Below are 27,063 nucleotides of genomic sequence, written 5' to 3' on the forward strand. Positions count from 1 at the left end.
CTCAGCTGTGGGCAGCGTGCGGTGATGGCACCTTGGCAAGGAGCCTCTTCCAAGCCCCAGCCCCAGCCCTCCTCTGCCCAGTGGCCGTGGGCCGGTATAGGTTCTGCATCCCCCTCCCTGGCTCATCATTCATTCACCAGCGCCGTCTGCGGGCGCGTGGACTGGGCGGGGCTGCACCCCGGCCCCACCCACGCCCCGGGCCCAGACCCCGGCCCCGCCTCCACGCGTGCGGCTGCGAGGCTAATAAATGCTTCGTGCGCCCCGCGCGCCTGGTCGAACTCCGCTGTAGCTCGACCGACCTCGGCGCTTCCCCGCATCCGCTCCCCAACCCCACCCAAGAGTGGGACCTCCGCGCATGGAGAGGGAAGAGCGGTACCTGGAGCTCTACCTGGACCGGTGCACCGCCCAGGTGAGCCTGGAAGCTGCTGCACCGACCCAGCGTGAGGGACTGCGTCCCGCCCTAGTGCTTGAGCGCCAAGTCCTGCGCTGTCAGGGCTTTGCCTTCTTCATCTCATAAAATCCCTAGTGACCCTAAGAGATGGGCTTGATTGTCTCCATCTTTCAGTTGAAAAAGTAGAAGCTTCGAGAAGTGAAATCATTTGCCAAAAGGTTGCTAGCCAGACCTCGAACCTGGTCTACAGTCAATCCAAAATGTGAATTGGAGGCACCTGTGGCTGCTTTCCGTTTGTGATTCCTAAGTGTTGTTTTCTTCCATTTTAAAAATCTTTAGAGTCAAGTATTGTAGAAGAGAGAGGAAAGCGTCTTCAAAAAAGAAAAAAGAAAGAACGAAAGAGAAAAGGAAAGCAAGAGAGCAACTTATGAGAACAGGAGGGCCTGGTGAAAGGGGAATTTAAGGTAGACAATGTAGGGCTGAGGTAGAAATAGTGACGTGCCATAGCCTTTAACATAGCAGAGGAGAGTCCTCGCAGGAAAGGTTCTAGGAAAGATGAGTAATGGTTCTGCAAAAAACCGTTTTAAAAATAAGTTTCTTCAGATTTAAGGTCAAGGATGCAGTGAAGACACTACCAGTACAGCCTCTGAGGTGTGTTCCCACAGGTAAACTCATAAAACATCCCCCTTCAATATCTTGTTGCCATTGCCTTAAATTTCTTGTGGTTTTTAAACGTGTTTACTTGTATTTTCAATTAATTTATTTTTAATTGAATTTATTAGGGTGGCATTGGTTAATAACGTATATTTCAGGTGTACAATTCTATAGTACATCATCTGTATATTGTATTGTGTGATCACCACCCCAAGTCAAGTCCCCTTCCATCCATTTTAAATTCCTGGTTGGAGTTTAGTTTCCTTGGGTGAGAGCTTTGCCCCTGCTAAAACGCCACAGAGGGGAGAAGAGGAGGCACTGACTGTTGCAGATATTGGTGCTTTAGTGTAAATTGGCTGATGAGGTCCTTTCCAGCCAGGACTGAAGAGGCGAAGGAAACCACGGAGAGGAATCGGGGCCATCATCCCCACCTCACTTTTCTTAGGGTCAGTCTGTGGGGTGGGGGTGGGGGAAGATCGGAGCTAATTAAGCAATTCAAAATGAAATAAGGTCAAACATTGTATTTCAAGAGAATGACCGCATTCTTCAAAGTGTTTTCTTTGATCAATTAGTCACCCCTGCCATCTGCTGGACGTGTAGAACCAGAGCAATTGAATAGGATCTGGCCAGACATTTTATCTTACCTGAGGTAGCTTCGTCACGGAGACGATAGAAATGAAGAGGCATTCCTAACTGTTCTGTTGTCAGAAGTAAGATCTTCTAAGCCTTAGAATCTAAGGCAGTGGTTCTCAACCTTCTGGCCCTTTAAATACAGTTCCTCATGTTGTGACCCAACCATAAAATTATTTTCGTTGCTACTTCATAACTGTAATGTTGCTACTGTTATGAATTGTAATGTAAATATCTGATATGCAGGATGGTCTTAGGCGACCCCTGTGAAAGGGGCGTTCGACCACCAAAGGGGTCCTGACCCACAGGTTGAGAACCGCTGTTCTAAGGGATGAGGTTATTCTGCAAGCAGTGCTCAAAATCTAGACTCTTGGCCTGCAACCGGGGCAAAGCAGGCGGTAATATATGTACCAAGGTAATCAATTTTTTCCATAAAAACTCCATGAATTTTACACTAGCTGATTCCCTCAGTTACACACCCTATTCCCTCAGTTGATAGTAATGGAAGTTGAGCAACCTTCTCTCAGGTGGAAATACAATATAATGATTTAAACTATTCTTGCCATTTAAATTTCAATAACTTTTTCTTGTTGCCAATTCACATCACTAGAACATTTTCTGGCCTCTGCTTCACTAGAAGGAATAACTCGGAGTCCTCAGGGGAGCCTTGATTAGCACTCAAGCTATATCTTAGACTTCCTTCCACTTACTGGTCTTCTATTTAAAATATGAATGTAAAACTCTAAAAAAAATATTTAAATCAACTAAAGTTTATAATCAATTTGAGGGGTAGAGTAAATCTACTCTCTGCAAACTACACATAATCTAGAGCAGTGGTTCTCAACAGTCTGGCCCTTTAAAAACAGTTCCTCATGTTGTGACCCAACCATAAAATTATTTTTGTTGCTACTTCATAACTGTAATGTTGCTACTGTTATGCATCATAATGTAAATATCTGATATGCAGGATGGTCTTAGGCAACCCTTGTGAAAGGGTTGTTCGACCGCCAGAGGGGTTGCGACCCACAGGTTGAGAACCGCTGAAGAGCATGGTTGCTCAATTACAAAATTGGGTTTAGAGCAGGGGTCCTCAAACTACGGCCCGCGGGCCACACGCAAATACAAATATTGTATTTGTTCCCGTTTTGTTTTTTTACTTCAAAATAAGATATGTGCAGTGTGCATAGGAATTTGTTCATAGTTTTTTTTTTAAACTATAGTCCGGCCCTCCAACGGTCTGAGGGACAGTGAACTGGCCCCCTGTTTAAAAAGTTTGAGGACCCCTGGTTTAGAGTGGCAACTTACTACAGACCTAACTAAAGTAGGACAAGCATTTTATGGAAAAAAAAATGCTTTTTCTGGTCGTTAAGATATACTTTTCTGTTTCTGTCAGGTGTGTTGTGACACTAATAGAACTTCAGTGGTACTTTGTGGAGAGAGACAGGTCAGCTGCAATGCATTGCCTCTCATCCTGAATACGTTGCCTGCTGGCCATGGCAGTAGCCCGTGGGTGTGACATCCCGTTCTGTTTGTTGTGTTTTGTCTGTCTGTTTTGGGAACCACCTAGGATGGCCTCGCCCCACCTGGGTTGCCCCTGCTCAGCCCAGTTGCACCCTATGATGTCTACATATATAATTCATCCCACCCGGAGGCTGTGTTTAATCCACATCTTGAAGAAGTCAAAGAAACATCTGGTGGTTTCTCATCTGTGGACCTTAGCTTCCTACCAGATGAACTTACCCAAGAAAATAAAGACCAGACTGTCCTTAGAAGCAAGGGTGAGGATGAAGAAAATTGTAAAACTCAAAGTCCGCAAAGTAAACTGCCATTATCCAGCCAACAGGGCGTCAGTCTGGGCTCAAACAGCAGCAGTTCGTCAAATTCCCACTCACGTCTGCATCCTGGTGATGCTGACTCTGTTCAGCACTCTCCTGAGAAACCAGACACCTTGCCTGTGGCGTCCATAGCTCCCATGACGCCAATGGCCCCTGTTTCAGAAGGTTCTGAGATTGTGCCTCAACTACAGTAAGTGGTGTGTTGGGGCTTTTTAAATGGGTGGTGTTTCTGGGTACATACTTTAGATTTCTGAATGTCATGACCACTAATTTCAGGATAGTAATGTAGGAAGAGAATTTTATTCAGATTTTATTATTCTTGGTTTTATCAGTTCTTAATAGATTGAATAGATTGTGGCTTTAGACAGATTGGTTTTCTGTAAAATGAAGTGCTAATTCATGATCTCCCAAGAGAGCATTAAGAATATATACATTATTGAAAGATTGCATTTCTACTAAGACACGGTAGTTGCTGAAAATTGTGGTTGGGGTTGGTTAAACATAAAAAATATAAAGATGTAAAACTGAATTCTATTTGCAAATTGATTTGAATTGAGCTATTTTGAGACATAGTTTTGAAAAAGATTTAGAACTTAATTTTAGTCAACCAGTCATAACATTTTAGGAAAAACTATTTTACTTTAGTACCTTCCTTTGAAATTTTTACATTTTACCATGTTACTAAGTATTTAGAATAATTCTCCCTCTAACAGGGGTGGGGAACCTTTTTTCTGCCAAGGGCCATTTGGATATTTATACCATCATTTGAGGGCCATACAAAATTAGCAACTTAAAAATCAGCCTGCTATATTTGGTCAAACATTTAATTAACTCACCCCTAATGATGGCCAGACCAAATGATTTCTTGGGCCTGCTCTACAAAATCACTAATGTACAACCTATGAAGTGAGGAAGTTAGTTTCAATTCTTTTTTCAATTTTTATATCTTATATAATTTTCTAAGTTGACTTATCCCTTTAGGAATATAGTTTCCACTGCAAACCTTGCCTGTAAATTGGATCTGAAGAAAATAGCTTTGCATGCAAAAAATGCAGAATATAACCCAAAGGTAAGCTTTCTCAATATTCCTTTCAACAGTTAGCTTCCTCTTAGATTTACTTACTTTCATATGATCAAGATGTTGATTTATTTATTTGTTTTATTTTTTTTAAAAAGAAAATGTGTTAGTGGAAACCTTTGGGTAACTCAAAAGGTTAATTGCCTCAATCTCTGTTTTGAAGTTCTAAAAAATAATCTCATTCTCTATTCTGAATAAAGCAGTAATTGAGCAATTCCTAAAAATTAAGATCTTTCCATTTTCATTCAGAAAGTTTTTCCATTTCAGTATGACTATTTTCAGCCTGACTATGGGGGTGTTAAGTTTCTTAAAATGATATCATATTTTTAGAAATAATTTTTCTAAATGTTGTCCCTCCTCGCTGGCACTTGGGTATTTTTTTCAGTTACAGCTTCTCTTCTTTGAGAAAGCTAAATTGTTTAAAGTGTAAAATTCAAGCTTCCCCCCCCCCCCCCCAAAGTTTAATAAAATCTATTCTTTCTTGTGTCCTGCTAAGGCCAGGCATCCCATTTCAGTGGCCTGTTTCCCTAGGAAATGGATTTGTTAGTTTGATTTACATTTAATGATTTGGCAGGCTCTGTACTTAGGAGTTCAAAGTTGAGTAAGACCTGGGAAAAAGTTCACTGTCTTGGGTGGTGGAGGATTATGAAGTTAGATGAAAAAGACCACTTTGGTAGGAACCCAGAGGACCTTGCCAGCATCAACTCTTTATATAAAGATTATTTGTTTTTTGCTGTTGTGTTATTGTCATTGCTGACATCTGAATCCAAATGTTACCCGAATGCAATATAGCTTTCCTTTTAATATTTCACATAGCTGGACAGAAACATAAGGCTCTTTTAGCTGCTGCAATGATTGACCACACTTTCAAGCAGTCAGGATTTTAAGCATATTTTATTCTCTACCATCCTCAGCTTTCCCCTCATTTTATTTCAGGGTATAGGACGTGTCCAAACTTGGACGTGACAGCCAAAGAACTTGTCTTGCACTTAAGCTACCATTAGAATGTGACAAAATGGTACTGGGTGAGAGTGCTATCTGTTTTTGTTTGTTAATCCTCACCTGAGGATTTTTTTCCCATTGACTTTTAGAGAGAGTGAAGGGGAGGAAAGAAGGGGGAGAGAGAGGAGGAAGACACAGAGACAGAGAGAAACATTGATTTGAGAGAGATGCATTGATTGGTTACCTCATGCAAGTGCTCCGACCAAGCCCAGGGATTTAACCTGCATGAGCCCTTAACTGCGAATTGAACCCAAGACCCTTTGGTGCGCAGGCCAACACTCCAACCACCGAGTCATACCAGCCAGGGCAAAAATGCTATTTTTTTAGTAAACACCAAGAAATCGTTAATAGGACTTGATCAACTGTATGTATTTCTGACTCAGGGTTCTTTTACTATCTGCTAACACTTCAAATCTGAACTTGCCAGCCCCACCTCGGTCCTGTGGAGTAGATCTGACCCATAGAACTTGAAGTCTTCTTGCATAGTATCCAGGCCAGTTTCCTTCCCAACTTCAAGGGAGAGTGTGGGGCGAGGGGCGGGGAAGAGAAGGGCAAGGGAGTGTCTGTATAGGACCAATAGGAAGAGCAGGTCACTAAGTGACATGTCAGTGTGGCAGGCCAGTGGCCCTCAGCCCACCTCTGCATCTGCCCACCTGGAGGGCTTGCCTGTGCTCCTGGCCTGTGGACCACTCTTGGAGAACTACTATGGCAGGTGAGAACTTGACGAATCAATTTTTTGTCATTCGTCGTCAGCATGCCTATCAATATACATATTCTGTTCTTTGTTTTGGCTGCTATGTAGTACATTCTTCAGTCTGGCAAGTCTGTAACATTCCTTTTCAGTTTTTTCAAAGATACTTTGAAATAAAGAGGTGGTTTTAGATCTCACCTTTAACATTGCCTGTGGAATGTTGGAAGTTAAATAACCACAGTTTCCCTGTGTATGAAATGGGGATAATCATGGACTTACCTGAATCCTGTTATGAGGATAAATGAGAGAAACCTTGTACAGCTCTTAGAATAGGGCCTGGAACATATCGGGCCCTCAAATTTAGCTTTATGACCCTCTTTGTTATTTAACCTTAATTGTGGGCAGAATAGACCCAGACATTGTTTAGTTTTCCCATCCAATCTCAGTTTACTCAAGACTGTTTTCATCCCAGCTCAGCTTTTCAACTGGAACAGTGTTGGCTCTAGCAGAGGCTAACTGTCCTTTTGGCTTCTGTGTATAGAGGTTTGCTGCTGTCATAATGAGGATCCGAGAGCCCAGGACAACAGCCCTCATATTTAGCTCTGGGAAAATGGTCTGCACAGGAGCCAAAAGGTATGAGGAACGCCCCCCACCCCCATCCCTACTAGAGGAAGAATTCAGTATGCAAAGTAAGGAAGGATAACATTATTGTCCTAAGACACATGGAGAAGCAAAATACTTGGCTAAATAAAGAGTTAAATTCATGCAATGACAAATTTTGGGTTAAAAACATTCAGTCCCATAATGCTGACTTCTATCCCACTTTACAGTCCCCTCTTGAACTAAGGGGGCTTCACTAGGCTGTTACAGCTTGTTTTTAAGGTGCAGTAAAAAGAAAATAAGCTACCATAGGGATAAAGCCTGTTGTACACCCGGGGATGTAGTTTTCGTGTATTTCCCACATTGCCAATAAATGGATAGGACTTTTTACAGGAAGGGAATTAGCTCTTTCTTGACCATTAGCTTGAGCATTAACTCAGGAGGCATCTCTTAAAAGGCTCGTCTTCCCAGGACCTCATGCAGAGGCAGCCCTGTGCTGCGCTGATGTAGAGCCTGTCACCAGGAAAGTGTAGTGGAGAGCTGCTCCTCCTCCTGAGTATTCAAGATGAGTAGCAAATTGGCCTCCTGAAAGGCTGTGCCAATTTCCCCTCATTCTAGAGATGCATTGAGTGTTCATTTTCTCCAATGAACACTGGTGTTCATATGTTTTATATTTGCCAAATTGATTGGCAAAAAGCTATGTTGTTTTAATCACATTTCTTTGATTTACTAGTGAGACTAATTTTTTTAAAAAATATATTTTATTGATTTTTCACAGAGAGGAAAGGAGAGGGACAGAGTTAGAAACATCGATGAGAGAGAAACATTGATCAGCTGCCTCCTGCACACCCCCTACTGGGGATGTGGCCGCAACCAAGGTACATGCCCTTGACCGGAATCGAACCTGGGACCTTTCAGTCCGAAGGCCAACGCTCTATCCACTGAGCCAAACCGGTTAGGGCGAGACTAATTTTTCATAAGCATATAAACTGCCTATTGTTTTCTGCCCAATATTCTTTGAAGATATTTGTCTTTTGCCCAATATTCTGTGAAGATATTTAAGTATTTTCACCATTTTATACTGTAAATACTTTTCTCAGATTAATGTTATGGTGTTTTATAACTTTGGGTTTTATTTTTACACAATGAAAATATTTTCATGCATAGTTAGTCTACCCAATTTTTTTCTTTACAGTTTCAATGTTTGTCTTCATGCTTAGGAAGGCATTCTTCATGTACAACATTATATAAATATTGACCTCCATATATTTTTCTGGCCTTTTTCAGGTCCTGCTTTGCACTGAGGAAGGGAAGTAGATATTTTGATGCCTCTAGAGCAGGGGTTCTCAACCTGTGGGTCGTGACCCCTTTGGCGGTCGAACAACCCTTTCACAGGGGTCGCCTAAGACCATCCTGCATATCAGATATTTACATTACGATTCATAACAGTAGCAACATTACAGTTATGAAGTAGCATAACTTTATGGTTGGGGGTCACCACAACATGAGGAACTGTATTAAAGGGCCAGAAGGTTGAGAACCACTGCTCTAGAGCTTGCTCTAGATCAGTGATGGCGAACCTATGACACGCGTGTCAGAGGTAACACTCGAACTCATTTTTTTGATTGATTTTTCTTTGTTAAATGGCATTTAAATATATAAAATAAATATCAAAAATATAAATCTTTGTTTTACTATGGTTGTAAATATCAAAAAATTTCTATATGTGACATGGCACCAGAGTTAAGTTAGGGTTTTTCAAAATACTGACATGCCGAGCTCAAAAGGTTCGCCATCACTGCTCTAGATGATAGAATGTTGTATATCTGTTCTGTCCACTGTGGTAGCCCCTAGTTACACGTGCCTATTGAACACTTGAAATATAGGTAAAACAACAAACTGAATTTTAAATTTAATTTTAGTTAATTTAAATTTAAATATCCATGTGTAGCCAAGGCTACCATATTGAGCAGAGCAGGTCTAGAATTTTACTTTAATGTAAGATAAATATTTTTTTAAATGGCCAATCAGTGCCCAATACAATTATTGAAGAATCCATCCTTACTCCATTCCCCGCCCCAACCTGTTTTTATAGTTAAGTTTTTTTTACATGTGTTTGAGTAAGTTTCTAGGCTTTTTCTTTTGTTGATCTGTGTATCCTTAGACCTAGAAGTCTCCACTGTTAAGTCATTATTGGACAACTCTGCGAGATTATCTGCAAGTATGTTCATTTCGGTATTGTCTAAAACAGGGAGAAACAAATTAAACATGTAATGGAGGTTTGATTAGATCATAAAATAACATTGCATTTAGCCATTAAAATACACGCACATATATTGAGTTGGAAGGATGGTCACATTGGGTTAAGTTTGGGAAGGGAAGAACAGGCAACTAAATTGTAGGTTTATTATCCAAACTTCACTTTAAAATATGCTCATGCATTCATTAATATCTTTCCCTACCTGAATTTATTTGGTTCCTAACATTTGGTTCCTAATTTATTTGGTGAAAGAGGATAGTGAAGTCAGATAATAAGAGATATTGTTATTCAAACCTATCTGGTTCTTGAGTTTTGGATAGAGAGTTGTGAACATTTGGTTAGTAGAGATATCAGAATTATCTTCACAAATTTGCCAAACCTCTTCTCTTTAGTTGTAATAACCAGAGTTTGCATGGTGAGGGAAAAGAGCAAAAGGATCAAATTTATCAGTGGCTTTCACCACTGGTGTGCCACTTCAAGGTTCTTAATCTATATTTTCTTTCTTTTTTAAAATATATTTTATGGATTTTTTACAGAGAGGAAGGGAGTGGGATAGAGAGTTAGAAACATCGATGAGAGAGAAACATCGATCAGCTGCCTCCTGCACACTCCCTACTGGGAATGTCCACAACCAAGGTACATGCCCTTGACCGGAATCGAACCTGGGACCCTTGAGTCTGCAGGCTGATGCTCTATCCACTGAGCCAAACCAGTTAGGGCTTACTCTATATTTTCTAATGTTTGTATGATAACATGTATGTAGTCTTTGTTAGTTTTATTTTTTTAGTGGAAATTTCTATGTGATAGTAATAACTGATATCCCAAGAAACTACATGGTAATGAAACCTTTGAAACTTGATCTTATAAACACATAGGAAATGTAAGGGGTCAATTAGGCAAAATGTAGTTTTTCAAAATAAAAACATTTTGTTTCACTGCTAACTTGGGGACATGGCCTTACTAGGGACATTCCAGGAGTTAGAAGTGGGTGAGGAGAATCAGCGTGAAGTGAGGCAAAGTAGGTGAAGTAATGAATACAATTAAGAATTGTAATGAATACAGTGTTGGGAAGAATCCAGATAGAAAGCGAATAGAACACTTTCTTTGGTCCAGCAAACACATTCAACTTGGCTTCTCTTTCAGATGCTTCTGAGTTTCAGCTTAAAGATGGGCCAACCCATAGGAGCGGGTAGAGTTCACATGATTCACCCACCAGGTGTTGCCCCAGTTTGGCAGCCCCTGCTACTCATTCTTTTGTTTGAGCAGTGACCATTGAAAAGTGCCTAATGAAAACGAAAGCCTCAGGTCTCAGGATTTCACATGTTCTGACATGGGTTTAGGGTTGGAGTAGGACAAGCACTTAGAACAGAACCACAAAGTTGGATGATTTATTTATTTATTTATTTATTTTATTTCTCATATTGGATGAGTTCAGTAACAATTGTGTGAGAAAGCCTGAACCGAATTGGGCAGGTTTTGAAGTATTTTCACGTTTTTGTTAAAATATAATTTGCCCCATAAAGACCCAAGTCCTACATTATGGGTCATGTCTGTGCTGTTCAATTGGCATAAGTCTTCCTCATGTTGATTTATATATATAAATCATATATATATATATATATATATATATATATATATATATATGCATTTGTCCTTATTTTTGTTGCTGCTGTTTCTATCTAAATGGCACGCACTTTTAGAGCAAATGGATGGTTCTAAAACTTTAGTGAGCATCACAGTCACTGGAGGGCCCCACCCCCAGAGTGTCTATAACTCTGAGACAGAACCTGGGACTCTGTATTCTAACAAGTTCCCAGGTGGTGGTGTTGCTGCTGCGGCTGGTCTGAGGACACACTGTGAGAACCAATGGAATACTTAGTTTTATCTAAAAACACTGAAACCAAGAAAAAAAATACCTTATATGCAATAGATGATGAATTAAGACAAAAATATGTTTATGATTCAGTTCAACTGTACTTGGTACCATACTGTTTACTAGGTGCCAGAGACAAGACTGGAGGATGTAGGTTCTCATGCTGCAAGTCTACAGATTCATAGTGTACTTTGAAAGATAAACATGGTATAAAGGTAGAAATACAATCAAAGGAGTGTGTGAATACAGCCCAAGTCATATGGAGGACATGATGATTTGTCATCTTTAAACACGTTTGCCCCTCCCCAGCGAAGAGCAGTCTCGACTTGCGGCGAGAAAGTATGCTCGTGTGGTGCAGAAGCTCGGATTCCCCGCCAGATTCCTCGATTTTAAAATTCAGAACATGGTTGGAAGCTGTGATGTGAGATTTCCCATCAGGCTGGAAGGTTTGGTGCTAACCCATCAGCAGTTCAGTAGGTATGATTGTTGTAAAACTTTGAGTTTGCCAGCATATTAAGTTGGATTATGGGCTGCTTTTACAGTGGATCTTTTAGAAGAAGGATCCTTTTTGTGTGTGTAAAGGCACAGTATGTGAAAGGGTTAAGATGCTGTGCCTAAGTCCTCATTAGTTACCATATATGTTCAATCTTTTGAAGTAATAGTTCTTAAATTAAATTGAGTAGTAACCACCTAGAAAGCTTAGAATTTGTAGTTCTAACAAGCTCACAGGCAATGCCAATGAGCTGCTGGACAGTGGCCCACAAAATACCTTCGATGTAGAGATTTCTCAAACTGTACATCTGGCTTGGAGGTGACGGCAGTGGAGGGAAGAGAAGGGGTATGGGATGGGGTAGGCTAGTCTGAAGGGGCTGACAGCTGGCGAGGGGAGAAAGGGTTGAAGACAAGGTGAGAAAAGAATAGTCATAGCATGTTCTATAAAGACAGTTCCATCTCATGTTTGTCCTGTTGGGTCGTTTGAGGGTAGTGGTCGTTGTGTGTGTGTGTGTGTGTGTGTGTGTGTGTGTGTCCGTCCCAGCACAATTTCTTCTGTAGTACTCATATTCCTAGGGGAGTATCTCCAGCCTGCCTGGCTTCTTTAAATGTAACTTTTCATCTCACCAGCAAATGCTACTGCTGCTGCTCCTCCCTCCCCTCACTCTCCTTCTCTCTCTTCTGCTCCTCCTCCCCCTCAAGCTACTTTGGGGCTTCTCCCATCCGTCTCAGGCTCTTAGAGAACAGTGCTGGAGTTTGACTGGTCCAGCAGTCGCCATGGACCACCGGTGGTCTGTGAGGTCCGAAAGGTTGGTGACCGCTGGACTGGTCAACACCAAATCTCACCTCTCCTTGGGATATATGGGCCTGGGTACTTGCACTGGCCTGGAATCACAGATGCTCTTGATCTAGCTTGACCTTAAGTCCTTTTCACTCCAGCACTTTTTCTTCTCTTTGCCTTTGGGCCATTCTTCTGTTTAATGGAGGATGGGGATCATATAGCTGTGCTTTCTCTAGTATTTGTTAGCTTTCTTTTGAGATGTGATCTGAACAGAAGTTTAAAATTGCCTTGTTTCTTCCCTAACATAAAAAAAAAATTTTAGTTCAGCCCTAGCTGGTTTGGCTCAGTGGATAGAGTGTCGGCCTGTGAACTGAAAGGTCCCAGGTTTGAGCCCAGTCAAGGGCACATGCCTGGATTGTGGGCTCGATCCCCAGTGGGGGACTTGCAGGAGGCAGCTGATCAATGATTCTCTGTCATCATGGATGTTTCTATCTCTCTCTCCCTTTTCCTTCCTCTCTGAAATCAATAAAAATATATTTAAAAATAAATAAAAATTTAAAAAATTTAGTCCATTCTGAGATTTAGCTTTTATAATATTCTTCAGGCAATGTTTTTTCCCCTTGATTGTGTTTTCTTTTTTTCTCTGCATGAACTTCTTTTCAGCATATGCTTATTGAGTGCCCATGATGTACCCACTGAGTTCACCGGGAAGTCCTGCCCCGCCCCCCCCTTCAAGACATATCGCCTCTTTATGTATCTTTTTCTTTCATCATCCTTGTGATTATTTGTAGAGTCATAGTAAAACCTCCATTGTTAAGAGTTTGTCAACACACAAACCATCTTATCTTCCAGCTTCTCAACCATGGGCCTCCAGTCTGTCTTTCTCCGAAGCAACTTTTTCTGAACATGTGAAAGATCACTGTTTGGATTCTAATTAGACTTAGCATTCCCCTTCCTGGCCAGTTAGGGCTCTAAGATGATGTGGGCGCTTCATTTCATCTCTTCTCCACTAACATTGCAGCTCAGATTTAAATCTAGCGCGGGAGTACCCCTTGCCACTACTACCTTCTGAAAGATACAGGTGCCAGCAGGGCAAGAAGAGAATTCATCCGCTGCACTGCTTTTAGCCACATGGAGTGGGCCTGTCACTGTTCTGTCTTTCCTCTGAGCCAGTTTTATAATCTCATCCATTACTTTATTTTAATTTGGCAAGGAAGCCTGCTTTGTATTCTCACAGCTACCTCATTCTAGTCTCATTCTTGCCTCTCCCAAATGTTCTCCATCAGCCTCCATCCTTAGATTATGGATTATATCAGATTATGTTTGTGACATCGGGCACTCTTTTATCAGCAGGTTTTATCTTTAAAATGATCTTTAATTGCCCGTAGCCCTGCGGGCAACCATGGCACACACCCGTTCAAATTATCAGGTCAAGTTTGCCTTATGTTAAAACCTCAAGTTCATTTGATTTCCCAGGTTCTACAAATTTGTATGTATCAGCATTTGGTAAAGCAGACATCTTCCTTGTTACTGGAATCTTCTCCATCAATCTTCCTATGATATAATTGTTTTCTGTTTTCCCTGAGCAGTTTTTCCCTTCTCTTTGATTTTAAAGTCAAAGATATTCTGATAATAAACATTTCTTAAATGAGTAAAGTCTAGGTGGCTACCAGTTAGCAGATGCTATGGTGACAGTGACAATCAATGCAGCCAGGGTCCCTTGCCCTCATGGAGTTCACCTTCTGAAAGGGAAGACACACAAACCGAAGACAGTAATGAAATATGGTAACTACGAAGGATGAACTCCCCCTCCACCTGGGAGTGCTCTGGTACCATCAAACAGGTTGACGTAATCGGGGAGGTGTGGAGGTCAAGGAAGACTTCTTAAGGGAAGTGACATCGAAGCTGAGACTTGAACAATAAGTCGAATTTGGGTTGGCCCAGAGATTGGCAGGTGTTTGTTATTCTCAGTCCTCATGAAGTATTCTCCTTCCCTAACCAAAACCTCTTTTTCTTTTTTTTTACCTCAACCTTCTCTTGAAATTGAGGCAGAGAATAAATACAATGAAGTAAGTCTTTAATCAGGAGATTATTTTTCTGGCACCTTAAAACCATAGTTCTGAAAGCCAAATGCAGTACACCATCATTTACATACTTTTTTTTTTCTCTTGTCCCTCTTAGAATCCTAAGATTCAGCTGGGAAATCAAATGAAAACATTCCCTCTGTGCTCTTTCTAGTTCCCGTGGGGTTTTCCAAGGCGCCAGCTGGTCTCATCGTCTTCCCGTCTTCCCGTGTCAGGAAGTGGTTAATGGGTAGAAGTTTTGACAGAGTGATGTGGTAGGACCACCCACAGCAATCTTTGTGTACCTTTGAAGGGCAGCCACTGTCTCTTCCTGGAGCCAATCGGAGAGTTCACATCTGCTGTTGAATGGTTCTTTTGCAGAATGGAATGGGGTTTTTCATGTCACCTGGATTTCCTTAGTTGCAACTATTCATGTGTATTCTAGTGTTCCATTTCTCAGATATCTTCTTTTTCTTATATCTGTTCTCCATTAGCAATTGTTTCAAGAATAGTTTTATCAGCTTCCTCTTCCTGACCTCTCTTTTGTAGACTCCTCAAGCTTTTCCAATTCTCTCTCCTTTTTTCTTTTTTGTTAATCCTAGCCCGAGGATATATTTTCCCCCCTCCGATTTTTAGAGAGAGTGGAAGGCAGGGAGGGAGAGAGAGAAAGAAACATTGATGTGAGAGAGACACATCGACTGGTTGCCTCACACACACACACACACACCCCAACCAGGGCCAGGGATCAAACCTGCAACCCAGCTACGTACCCTTGACTGGGAATCGAATCTGCGACCCTTCAGTGCTCAGGCTGACGCTCTAACAACTAAGCCACATTGGCCAGGGCAGTTCCTCTTCTTTGTGCTGGAGTGTGGAGAAGCAGTTCTTAGCCCAATCATCCTTTGCTCCGTGGAGCAGCCAGCTTACTATTTAGTAGTAAATAACAGTGAGTTACTATGTATAGGAACAAATCCTGAATTTTTGAAAGTTAGAATAGCTTAGTTTTCTTTCTTTATATAGTACCTGTCCAAAGACAAAAAACAGTGGTTTAGAAAATGTTTTAGGTCTAGCAACTAAAAATGATAACTTTATCAGCTCATAATGAGCATACAAAATATGCTCATTATTGGGGGAACTTGGAAAATTTAGAAAACGTGTTTATGTATTTTTATCAACAGACTCTTTTGGAAAGATGGTGAACATTTAACCAACAAGATTTTAATACATTAAATCTGATACCTTAAGTTACCTTAATTTCTAATAGCTTAGGATGACATGCATTTGGAAAAAATATGACTCAAAATAAATTCTGTTCTTGACTGACACAAGCAATTACCTAGCATGCTCAAGACTACTTTATCAAAATGGCCAAAAGGTTTTTGACAAAACAGCTTTTTAAAACTGCTTTAATATGCAGCTTTAATATATATTGGGTCTGGAATATTATGGGAAAGTAGTTATAGTGCTATTTTTAACTTTTTCCTTTTACATCTTAACAGTTATGAACCTGAACTGTTTCCTGGCCTTATTTATAGAATGGTAAAGCCACGAATTGTGCTGCTTATCTTCGTATCTGGAAAAGTTGTGTTGACAGGTAAGTTCTAAAATTATTTTCTGACTTTCTAAAATTCAGTAGCTATGCGTGTGCTTTGATTTCCTTTTAAATAGCTTTGTTCACCATTATAAAGTAATTCTATTATAGAACTAGAGGCCCAGTGCACAAAAATTTATGCACTGGTGGGGAAGGGGGGAGGGGGGTGTCCCTCAGCCCCACTTGTGCCCTCTCACAGTCTGGGACCCCTCAGAGATAACCACCTGCTGGCTTAGGCCTGCTCCCCGGTGGAAGATGGCAGGCCCGATCCCTCGGTGCCTGCCCCGCCTCCCCGGGTCGCACACACGGCAGGGCCAATCCGGGGGTTGGGGCGCTGCCCCGGGTCGGGTCACACACGGGACGCCCGGGCGGGCCGGCTGATTGCTGCTGCCCCGCCTGGCCGCCCAGGGTCAGGTCGCACATGGACGCCCATCACCCCGGGTTGCAGATAGCAGGCCCGGATGGCGGCAGGGCAGGCAGGATGGCGCTGTCCCGCCCCACCGCCCCAGGTCACAAATAGCAGGCCCAGATGGCGGTGGGGCAGGTGGGATAGCGCTGTCCTGCCCTGCCTGCAGTATGCAAATTAGCCGCCATCTTTGTTGGCGGATAATTTGCATATTGTGCTGATTAGCCAATGGGAGGCATAGCGAAGGTATGGTCAATTACCATGTTTGTCTATTATTAGATAGGATACCTGGGTGGGGGGAAGCAGAAAGGAATATAACAGCGGTTCTCAACCTATGGGTCGAGACCCCTTTGGGGGTCGAATGACCCTTTCACAGGGGTCGCCTAAGACCATTGGAAAACACATATATAATTACATATTGTTTACAGTAGCAAAATTACAGTTATGAAATAGCAACGAAAATAATTTTATGATTGGGGGTCACCACATCATGAGGAACTGTATTAAAGGGTCGCAGCATTAGGAAGGTTGAGAACCACTGGAATATAACTTCACCCATCAGTCCCAATACCCAAAACAATGTAACTTTTTCATGTTTTTATGTCATTTTGACATGTATTCATATTTACATCCTGCCTTTTTATTAACCATTGTAACATATGTAAAGTGACTCCTTGTTACAAACTCTTTATGAAGGCTTTTAACCTGCAACCAGCATGTGCCCTGACCAGGATTAGAACCGTGACCTCCTGGTTCATAGGTCAATTCTCAACCACTGAGCCACGCCAGCCGGGCTAAACTGTTTTTGAAGGGATGTACAATATAGTTCTCCTATGTCTTACCAGCAGTGTATAGAAGTATCTTTTTAAAAATCCTCAGCAGCACTAAAAAACAAAATAACATAAGAGAAAACTTTCTTTTTACAAGTGGGAATTATCTCACTGCTTTAACCTTAATAGTAATCAGAAATAGAAATTCATCACTTTTACTATCTATATATAAAAGCCTAAGCAACTGTTACGACCAAATGACCAGTTGAGAAGTCGCTATGATGCACACTGACCACCAAGGGGCAGACGCTCAATGCAGGAGCTTCCCCCTGGTGGTCAGTGCACTCCCACAGCCAACTCCCATGGCCGGCCAACCTCCCACGGCCCTACCTTGCCCCCCTGCCAGCAGGCCCTGATCATCCCCTATCCGACTGGGGGAGATGCCCTGATCAGCCCCGATCACCGGCCAGGTGGAGGGACCCTACCTGTGCACAAATTCATGCACCGGGCCTCTAGTATCCAATAAAGATCATTTTAGCTTTTGTAAATAGTGGGTATGTAACTTACTCCTTTTGTCCACTTAGTTTTTATTAGTTTTTCCCCCCTAAAGATTTGTGTGCATTTAAAATAATTACTCTTCATTATATTTTTCCAGTTGACTTATCCTATATAATAAAAGGCTCATATGCAAATCAACTGAACGGTGGAACGACCGGTCACTATGACACACACTGACCATCAGGGGACAGACGCTCAACACAGGAGCTGTCCCCTGGTGGTCAGTGTGCTCCCACAAGGGGAGCGTCTCTTAGCCAGAAGTCAGGCTCACAGTTAGCGAGTGCAGCAGCGGTGGCGGGGAGTGGGCCTAAGCCATCAGTCAGACATCCCCCAAGGGGTCCCAGACTGTGAGAGGGCGCAGGCCAGGCTGAGGGACACCCCCCTCCCAGTGCATGAATGTTGTGCACGGGGCCTCTAGTATATACTAGTATATACAATATCACTTGGGAAAATAAAATGTGTAGTAATGACTTGGTGTAAGAATATAATTAGGAAATCCAAGTAGAATTGGAAATTGATATTTGGGTTGCCTAAAGCATAGGATAAGGTTACAAACTCTTATCGAGAGATGATAGATGTTTAATAAATTTTGAGTGCTTACTAGAAAACATACATTTTAGCTGCTGATGATATAAAAGTGAATATAACACATCTCCATCTCTAGAGCAATAAAATGGCTTAGATTTTTTTAATAGCTTAGATTTTGTAAAATGTTAAGGTTCAAAAAGGACTCTTTACAAGCCTTCTGCCGGAAGCCAATTCTAGCATGTCATAATTTCAAGAGTTCATCAAAAGGTTGATGGAACTTGGGGACTCAACAAGGGCTGAGTCACATATGTTATCAGCTGTTGGGAATGGCTAAAGGCATTTCCCCAAACCTAAAAAGGGATGATTGTTTGCTGCCAGACAGCTCAGGGCATCTTAATTGCCTCCTACTGGCCAAACACCTGAACAGCCTAGGCTAATTCTTCCAATCTGACAATGGACTCAATATATGAAACCCTGACCCTTTGAAGTGTATATCTTTGCCTCACCTCAGGACAATTTGTGTTAATAAAAAGCATGGGGTCCTGAGATGAGGAGATCATTTTAGCTAAGCTCCTCTGACCCCCAAATGCCTTTCAAAGTTATGCTTCGTCTCTGGACTCTTTAAGTTACACACACAGCCTTTTTCCAGATTGCTGAACCCTTCTAGATGCTGGAACAAGAACCCCGGCAGCCTTCCCTTACTTAACTCTTGATAACAACCCTATGAGAAAGACTATTGTCCTTATTTTATAGGTAAGGAAACTGAAACTCAGAAGGTAAACAATTTGCCTGTGATTTCAGAGCTAGTTAATGGTAGAGCTGGCTTTTGAGCTCATATCATTTGATCTCAAAGCCAGTTTTTTTCTGCAGTCCACAAATCACAGAATTTCCACCTCAGTCACCAAACTTAGGAATTCTGTTTATCCTCCAAAGTGGTGGATACAGTTCCTTATCTGAAGGAAAAGACTGGTAAGTTTTGCTTAAAAGGCAAGAATCACCTAATTGAAGTCTGGTGCCACAAATTGGGATGTTTGATTATTGATTATTAAAAGAAGCATGGGGCCACTTTAGGGTTCCTTTAAGTTTTTTGTTGTTTTGTGGGGTTTTTGCTGTTTACATACAGTATTTTTTAAATGTATTTTTCAATTATAGTTGACAGTTTCCCTTATGAACATCTTTTCATGTGTCTGTTGGCCATATGTATGTCCTCTTTGTAAAAATGTCTATTTATATCCTCTGCCCATTTTCTAATATAATTGTTTGCTTGTTTGATGTTGAACTGTATGAGTTCTTTATATATATACTAGAGGCCCAGTGCACAAAAATTTGTGCACTCTGGGGGGAGGGGGGTCCCTCAGCCTGCCCTGTGCCCTCTCGCAGTCTGGGACCCCTCAGGGGATGACCACCTGCTGGCTTAGGCCCGCTCCCTGGGGGATTGGGCCTAAGATGGCAATCAGACATCCCTCTGGCAGCCCGGCAGCCCTCGGGGGATGTCCACTTGCCAGCAGGGAGCAGGCCTAAACTGCAGTCAGACATCCTTAGCGCTGCTGAGGAGGCAAGAGAGGCTCCCACCACCACCGCTGTACTGGCAGCCATCAGCCTGGCTTGTGGCTGAGCAGAGCTCCTCCCATGTGAGAGCGCCCTGACCACCAGGGGACAGCTCCTGCATAGAGTGTCTGCCCCCTGGTGGTCAGTGTGTGTCATAGTGACCAGTCATTCCCAGTCCTTCTGCTGTTAGGGTCAGTTTGCATATTACCCTTTTACTATATAGGATAGAGGCCTGGTGCACGGGTGGGGGCTGGCTGGTTTGCCCTGAATGGTGTTCCGGATCAGGGTGGGGGTCCCGCTTGGGTGCCTGGCCAGCCCGGATGAGGGGATGATGGCTGTTTGCAGCTGGCCACACCCCCTTTAGGGTGGGGGTCCCCAGTGGGTGCCTGGCCAGTCTGGGTGAGGGGCTGAGGGCCGTTTTCAGGCTGGTGGGTGACTGAAGCTCCCAACCTCTCCTTTTTGTCTGTTTTTTTTGTTTGTTTTTTTTTATTCTGGGATTTATTTACCTTCTATGGCTGTCACTGGAACTGAGAGACGGCTTTAGCTCTGAGGCTCGGCTCCAGCTCTGAGACCTCGGCTGCTGAAAGCAGGTATCTGGGTTTGTTTGGCTTCTATAATTGAAACACTGTTGCAGCTCCAGCTCTGAGGCCCAGCTGGCTGAAAGCAGGTTTCTGGGGTTTGTTTAGCTTCTATAATTGCAACATTGTTTCTTAGAGTGCAGCTCAGAGGCCGGCAGCGGCAGCGGGGAACCTTGGCTTCCTCCTTCACTGGAGCAAGCAAGCCTCCTGTTCGCTTCAGCTGCCTGGCTGCTGGCCGCCATTTTGGTTGGCAGTTAATTTGCATATCGGCCTGATTAGCCGATGGGAAGTGTGTCGGAGATACAGTTAATTACCATGTTTGTCTATTATTAGATAGGATTGGATATTTGCCCCTTATTGGATATATTATTTTCAAATATCTCTCCCATTCTGTAGGTTGCCTTTTTGTCTTTTAATGTCTTTTTTTATTTGTTATTCTTAGAAAATCTCATATATAGTGATTTCAGAGAGGAAGGGAGAAGGAGAGAGAGAGAAACATCAATGATGAGAGAGAATCATTGATTGGCTGCTTCCTGCACGCCCCCTACTAGGATTGGGCCTGCAACCCCAGCATGTGCCTGATGGGGCATCCAACTGTGACCTCCTGAGTCATGTATGGGTTGATGTTCAACCAGCAGGGCAGAAAATTTCATTTTTGACTGGACTCTGAGGTAGAAGCCCTCAGAGAGGACAACATATGTCTCTTGGCAATCTGTTCCTGGTATTTTTGTTTGGGTTCCTTCATTCTCTTAGCAAAAAGTTTAGCATACTCATTTTTCTTAGGATGCTGTTTCTTCAGAGCAATAGACCAATGTTTGTGTTGCAGGACATGTGGAATAACAAGAAGCTGAATATTGGGTGCTTTGGTCCTGGGATTCTTACCTTTTTTGTTTAGGGGCTTTCTCACAACATATTGGTGGACATCATGGTCTTTAGAGAGATTGAAAAGTTTGAGGATCCTGATAGCTCTTTTGGGCCGCAGGCAATGAGGCACAGTAGTATCAGTGAGACCAAGAATATCTCTCTCTCCTTTGTTTACAATGACCAAGTTGAGAACACTGAGATTGGCATCCACAGTGCAGCCCTGAACAGATTTGCACTTTCTTTCTCCAGTCCTCCTTGGTCTGTAACAGGAATACCCCTTACTCAGAAGCAAGCCATTAGTCTGCCTCATGGGAATCCTTGTTTGTCATTCCCACCACTGACTGGAACCACATAACCCTTCCATTCTTCTCCCAGAACGTCAGCAGCAACTTCTGTGGCCATACACTTCTCATAAAAGGTATGGCATTTGCATTCATCTTCAATGAGCTTCTGGCAGCCAGTGGCTGGGAAAGGGATGTTCAGTTTCATCCTGAAGCAGACAACTGCTTATGAGGCGCCATGAAAATAGGGTTGCCTTTTTGTTTTGTTGGTGCTCTCCTTTGTGGAGCCAAAATTTTATGGGTTCAGGTCTTACGTTTAAGTCTTTAATCCATGTTGAGTTTATCCTTGTGTATAGTGTAAGAAAGTTGTCTGTATTCATTTTTTTGCATGTCTTTCCAGTTTTTTCAACACCATTTACTGAAGAGACTGTCTATACTCCATTGTACATTCTTGCCTCTTTTGTCATTGATTTAGTTTATTTCTGGGCTCTCTGTCCTGTTCTATTGATCTATGTGTTTGTTTTTATGCCAGTATCAGGCTGTTTTGATTTCTAGAGCCTTGTGGTATAGTTTGATATCAAATAGGATGATACTTCCAATGTTGCTTTTCTTTGTCAAGACTGCTGTGACTATTTGGGGTCTTTTATGGTTCCATATAAATTTTAGGATTATTTGTTCTAGTTCCGTGAAAAGTGCCATTGATATTTCGGTGGGGATTGCATTGAATATGTAGATTGCTTTGGGTTCCCTTAAAGTTTTGATGCCAGTAATTACATTGAGGAAACATTTAACTAACCTGACAAAATCCGCTTATTTTAACACCCAGTTACAACATTGCCAGTTACAAATCCTGGCAATGTTTATTTGTTGACTTTGGGTGCAAAAGAAGGAACACTGGATACACAAGAACTTCTCCCATAGCTGCTATCATTATCCAAGGGAACTTCAACTTCTTGGGCCCCAGTATGAAGTGAAGAAATTGTACTAGATAATCTCCCTAAAGCCCTTTGTGTCTAAAGCAGTGGTTCTCAACCTTCCTAATGCCGAGACCCTTTAATACAGTTCCTCATGTTGTGGCGACCCCCAATTTCATTGTTACAAATTGAACATAATTAAAGCATAGTGATTAATCACAAAAACAATATGTAATTATATATGTGTTTTCCAATGGGGTTAGGCGACCCCTGTGAAAGGATCATTCGACCCCCACAGGGGTCGCGACCCACAGGTTGAGAACCGCTGGTCTAAAGGTTTCCTATGATAGAAAAGAATGATCACTCTCAATGCCTGGTCTCTCTTGGCAATGAGTGTTTTCTGCTCACCAGAGGCTACCAGAATGTTATAGTCTTTGGGCTTGAATGCAATGCTCTTAGGTATGATTTTTTCTTTGTTATGCTCAAACTGAATTGCATAATTACTCAAAATTCTGGACCTAGATACTCTATTCCTCAATGAAATGTAAAAAGAACCTTAGTTTTGGTATTTGGGGGGGATGCGGGGGGCGGGGGGGGGCGGGGGAGGGGAGAAGTGGGAGTGTGTTTGCTATACATACTTCACTGTCTCCTAACAAGAAGGCTATTCTATTCAAATGTATTCAGAAGCCCCAAACATCCATCAAACCAGAGGCAGGGAGTTTCTTTTCTTTTTAAATATACAGTAATACAGTACTGGTGTTTTATTTCTTCTCCAACCCACTCTTTGGTTTCTACAAAACCATTCTCTTTAGAAACTAAAATTTCAGTGTTGTAACAAAAATCTGCTGAGACAGGGTTTCTCCTACCACAAGGGTTCAGAGTTTCTGTTATCTGTGCCAATAACTCACCTTCTTCCCTCCCCCACATGCTTGAGGGTGGAGACTGATAGATAGTAAATGCCTTGGCAATGAATAAGTAACTTTTCCCCCTTATCTCTCAAATACTTAAGCTCATAAAAACTTCATCGTTGATTCTTTAAAAACATTTTAAAGAATTTATTGAAGTAGAATTCACATAACATAAAATTAACCATCTTAAAGTGAACAATTCAGTGACATTTAGTACATTTATAATGTTGTACAACCGCCACTTCTGTCTAGGTCAAAACATTTCCATTACTTCAAAGTAAAATCCCTTTCGTTAAGTAGTTTCTCCCTATTCCTCCCTCCCACTAGCCCCTGATAACTACCAATGTGCATTCTGTTTCTGGAATTATCTATTTTGGTTACTTCATATAAACAGAATCATACAATATGTAACCTTTTGAGTCTGGCTTCCCTCAGGTAGTTTTTGAGGTTCATCTGCATTGTAGACTGTATCAGTACTTGATTCCTTTTTATGGTTGAATAATATTCGGCTATATATGTACACCATAGTTTTATTTTATTTTTTTTTTTTATTTTTTAAAATATATTGTATTGATTTTTTATAGAGAGGAAGGGAGAGAGATAGATAGTTAGAAACATCAATGGGAGAGAAACATCGATCAGCTGCCTCCTGCACATCTCCCACCGGGGATGTGCCCGCAACCCAGGTACATGCCCTTGACTGGAATCGAACCTGGGACCTTTCAGTCCGCAGGCCTACGCTCTATCCACTGAGCCAAACCGGTTTCGGCAACACCACAGTTTTATATCCAGTCATCTGTTGATATACACTTAGGTGGTTTCCCTTCTTGGCTGTTTTGAATAGTGCTGCAATCAACAGGCATCTACAAGTGTGTTATTGAGTACCTGTTTTTAATTTGGGGGGATACATACCAAGAAGTGGAATTGCCAGGTTGTGTGGTAATTCTTATTTTAACTTTTTTTGAGGAAGTGCCAAACTTTTCTATAGAGGCTGAACCATTTGACAGTCCCCTCACCAATGTCTGAGGGTTCCTATTTCTCCATAGCCTTACCAACATTTGCCATTTTTAAAATGATAGCTCATCTTTGGTTCTGAATGCTGATTTCTCAAATCTGATGATCCTCCTTTTGGTAATTCCCTGTGACTGGTCCTGTCATTAAACCAGATAGCCACAGGTTATTTCTGTTCTCTTGCTGAGCCTTCTTCCTCTCTAACCTTTGTAGCTCCCAACAAAGCCTTTATCAACTTAAGCTATTTTCCATTCCTCTTCATGCTAAGTTTTTATATTCCTTTCACTAATCTCCTTGCCTCCTTCCCACAATAATACCAGATAATTTCCTGATTAACTGACAGCCCATATACATAAGTAATACTAGGCCACAACCCTTAGCTCAATGTGCTTTGAAGGTGGAAGTAGTTAGTGGTGGTAGGTGGTGGTGAGAGATGAGTAGGGACTGAATGATATCTCTCAAGGGTGGGGACCATGTCTAATTCATGTTTTTATCTCTTTAACTCCTAGAGCAGTTTAAAAAAAAGATCTCTGGAAATTTAAGAATCTTAGGGATGACAGTGGTACAATTTTCCCCTCTAGTAATCTCACATACACTGACATTTAAAACTTTTGCTCCAATTTGTCTCACTCTGTTAGTCAACGTTAGAGATTCAAAATGTTAACTAGGGATAAGTGGATCCAAGGAAGTCTCTTTTGCTGGTAGCTAAATGCCTACAGGTAGTGATGAAGGTCGTGTTCTGGGGCTATATTCATGGCACACCTAGAGATAACATTCCATATTTCATAGTGAGTCCTATGTGGCTAAAGATGATCTGATATGTCCACATAGTGGAAGTATTAGAAAACTCTGGTCTGCAGTGTGCGTTTGTGGAAATGTGGCTGTAATCACTAAATTCTTTTGTCTTTACCAGAAATAAATGCCACTTCTCAGGTACACCTAAAGAGATGTCATCGTATTAAAAGTAATTGGAGATTACAATGAAATTTTAGTCTTAAGAAAATTTTGGGATTGTTCTTTTTTTAAATATATATATATATTTTTTATTGCTTAAAGTATTACAAAGAGTATTACATATGTCTCCTTTTTTCCCCCGCCCTTGACAATCCTCTGGCCTCCCCTACCCCCCAGTGTCTTGTGTCCATTGGTTATGCTTATATGCATGCATACAAGTCCTTCGGTTGATCTCCCCCCCCCCCCGCCCCCCAACCCTCCCCCTGCCCCCCAACCCTCCCCAGTCCTCCCGCTGTAGTTTGATTGTTCTTAAAGATTATATAAAATTGGATTTATTTACAGGTGCCAAAGACCGTTCTGAGATCTATGAAGCATTTGAAAACATCTATCCCATTCTAAGGGGTTTTAAAAAAGCCTGAGTATATCACTCAACATCTCAAAGTATATTGATGAGTATGTGCATAAGTCCAGGACAGAAACAACTGGATTTTTCTACCTTTAATTGTAGATGTTCCATGCACATTTTGACTTATTAAAAGGTGATTCTATGTGAAATGAAGAAAGCTTCTTATTTGAAATGACTCTTGTATGTTATTTTTAAAACAAGTAAACTTATTTCAGAATGTGAGAGATTTAAGGCCTTGCTAGCATGATTTTGTAGCATCATTAAAATTTAATGTTCTGCTCTGGTTAAAGATGTAGAGCATAACATGTCCTCTGAAAATGTATGGTGATATATAGAAATTTCAAATAACTGCATAAAATAGATACTATCTGTAATATCTAGCAGGAGAGAAATCAATGTGTCTGTTTTTTGCCTTTTAAAATATTGATTAAATGATCCTAGCTATCAGATACAGGCACTGTGAAGGATCCTGTCAGAATACAAATGAAACATGAAAGTCTGAAACCTTGAGGAAAATCACATTTTTTTTTGTTTGAAATGATCAGAGAATATTCTCTCACTTAAAAATAAATCTTAAACTTTCAGGAACTATTCAGATTTAGTGCAAGTTCTATTTTGAAACAGCATGGGGAATTTTTGCTTTTTGTGTGCCTTTATAATCCTACTAGAGGCCCAGTGCATGATATTCATACACTGGGGGGGGGGGGGGGGGGGGGAAGGGGTCCCTCAGCCCAGCCTGCACCCTCTCACAGTACAGAACCCCTTGGGGGATATCCACCTGCCTGCTTAGGGAAGCGGGCCTAAGCCAGCAGGCAAACATCCCCCAAGTGGTTCTTAGCACTGCTGCCGAGACGGGAGAGGCTCCTGTGTTCGCCACCACCCCTGCACTCGCCAGCCGTGATCCCGGTTTCTGGTTGAGTGGCACTCCCCCTGTAGGAGCTCACTGACCACCAGGGGGCAGCTCCTGCATTGAGCATCCATCCCCTGGTGGTCAGTGCACGTCATAGCGACTGGTTGTTCCACCATTCGGTCGATTTGCATATTAGGGTTTTATTATATAGGATTTTGTTAAAACAGATCAGATAAAACTAAGAGGATGGAGCAAAGGGTTTAGATTCAAGACCTAATTAGTTTGTGGAGTCATCAGCATTTGATGGAGATGTGGAGGTTAACAGGGAGGGAAAAGGCTAACATGACTCATAGCCCCAAGTGGTAGTGATTATGTCTTTCTCAAGAGGAGGAAACAGATTTGTGAGGAGAGCGAGCTGGTGGCCATGGTACATCATTGCTGCCTAGCGGGCAGTTATGAACCTCTAGGTGTGGAACTTGGGAGGGAAGTCCCTGCTAGAGAGAGAATTTAGGGCAGTTATCAGTTGACAACCTCCCAAAATAATCC

At 41.9% G+C, this 27,063-nt stretch overlaps 1 protein-coding gene and 1 pseudogene across 1 annotated transcript; one reads left to right on the forward strand and one right to left on the reverse strand.

Annotated features, from left to right (window-relative positions):
• Window positions 1-346: 346 nt before the first annotated feature.
• On the forward strand, window positions 347-25,680 carry TBPL2 (TATA-box binding protein like 2). The gene is made up of 7 exons (XM_070403783.1): window positions 347-409; window positions 3,243-3,700; window positions 4,492-4,579; window positions 6,823-6,914; window positions 11,324-11,491; window positions 15,850-15,944; window positions 25,604-25,680. The coding sequence occupies exons 1-7, from the start codon at window positions 356-358 to the stop codon at window positions 25,678-25,680; spliced, it is 1,032 nt and encodes a 343-aa protein (XP_070259884.1). The 5' UTR covers window positions 347-355.
• On the reverse strand, window positions 20,979-21,682 carry LOC139002668 (small ribosomal subunit protein eS6-like; annotated as a pseudogene).
• Window positions 25,681-27,063: the final 1,383 nt, after the last annotated feature.

The sequence above is a fragment of the Myotis yumanensis genome, unplaced genomic scaffold, assembly GCF_028538775.1.
Source record: "Myotis yumanensis isolate MYYU_CA2020_CCGP unplaced genomic scaffold, mMyoYum1.0.hap1 SCAF_1, whole genome shotgun sequence".
Classification (NCBI taxonomy): Eukaryota; Metazoa; Chordata; class Mammalia; order Chiroptera; family Vespertilionidae; genus Myotis; species Myotis yumanensis.

Excerpts from the sequence above, each read along its gene's own strand:
- TBPL2 (XM_070403783.1), top strand. The coding sequence starts at position 356 with ATGGAGAGGGAAGAGCGGTACCTGGAGCTCTACCTGGACCGGTGCACC. Across the intron at positions 410-3,242 it reads TGGACCGGTGCACCGCCCAG|GATGGCCTCGCCCCACCTGG; the intron begins GTGAGCCTGGAA and ends GGAACCACCTAG. Across the intron at positions 6,915-11,323 it reads GTCTGCACAGGAGCCAAAAG|CGAAGAGCAGTCTCGACTTG; the intron begins GTATGAGGAACG and ends GCCCCTCCCCAG.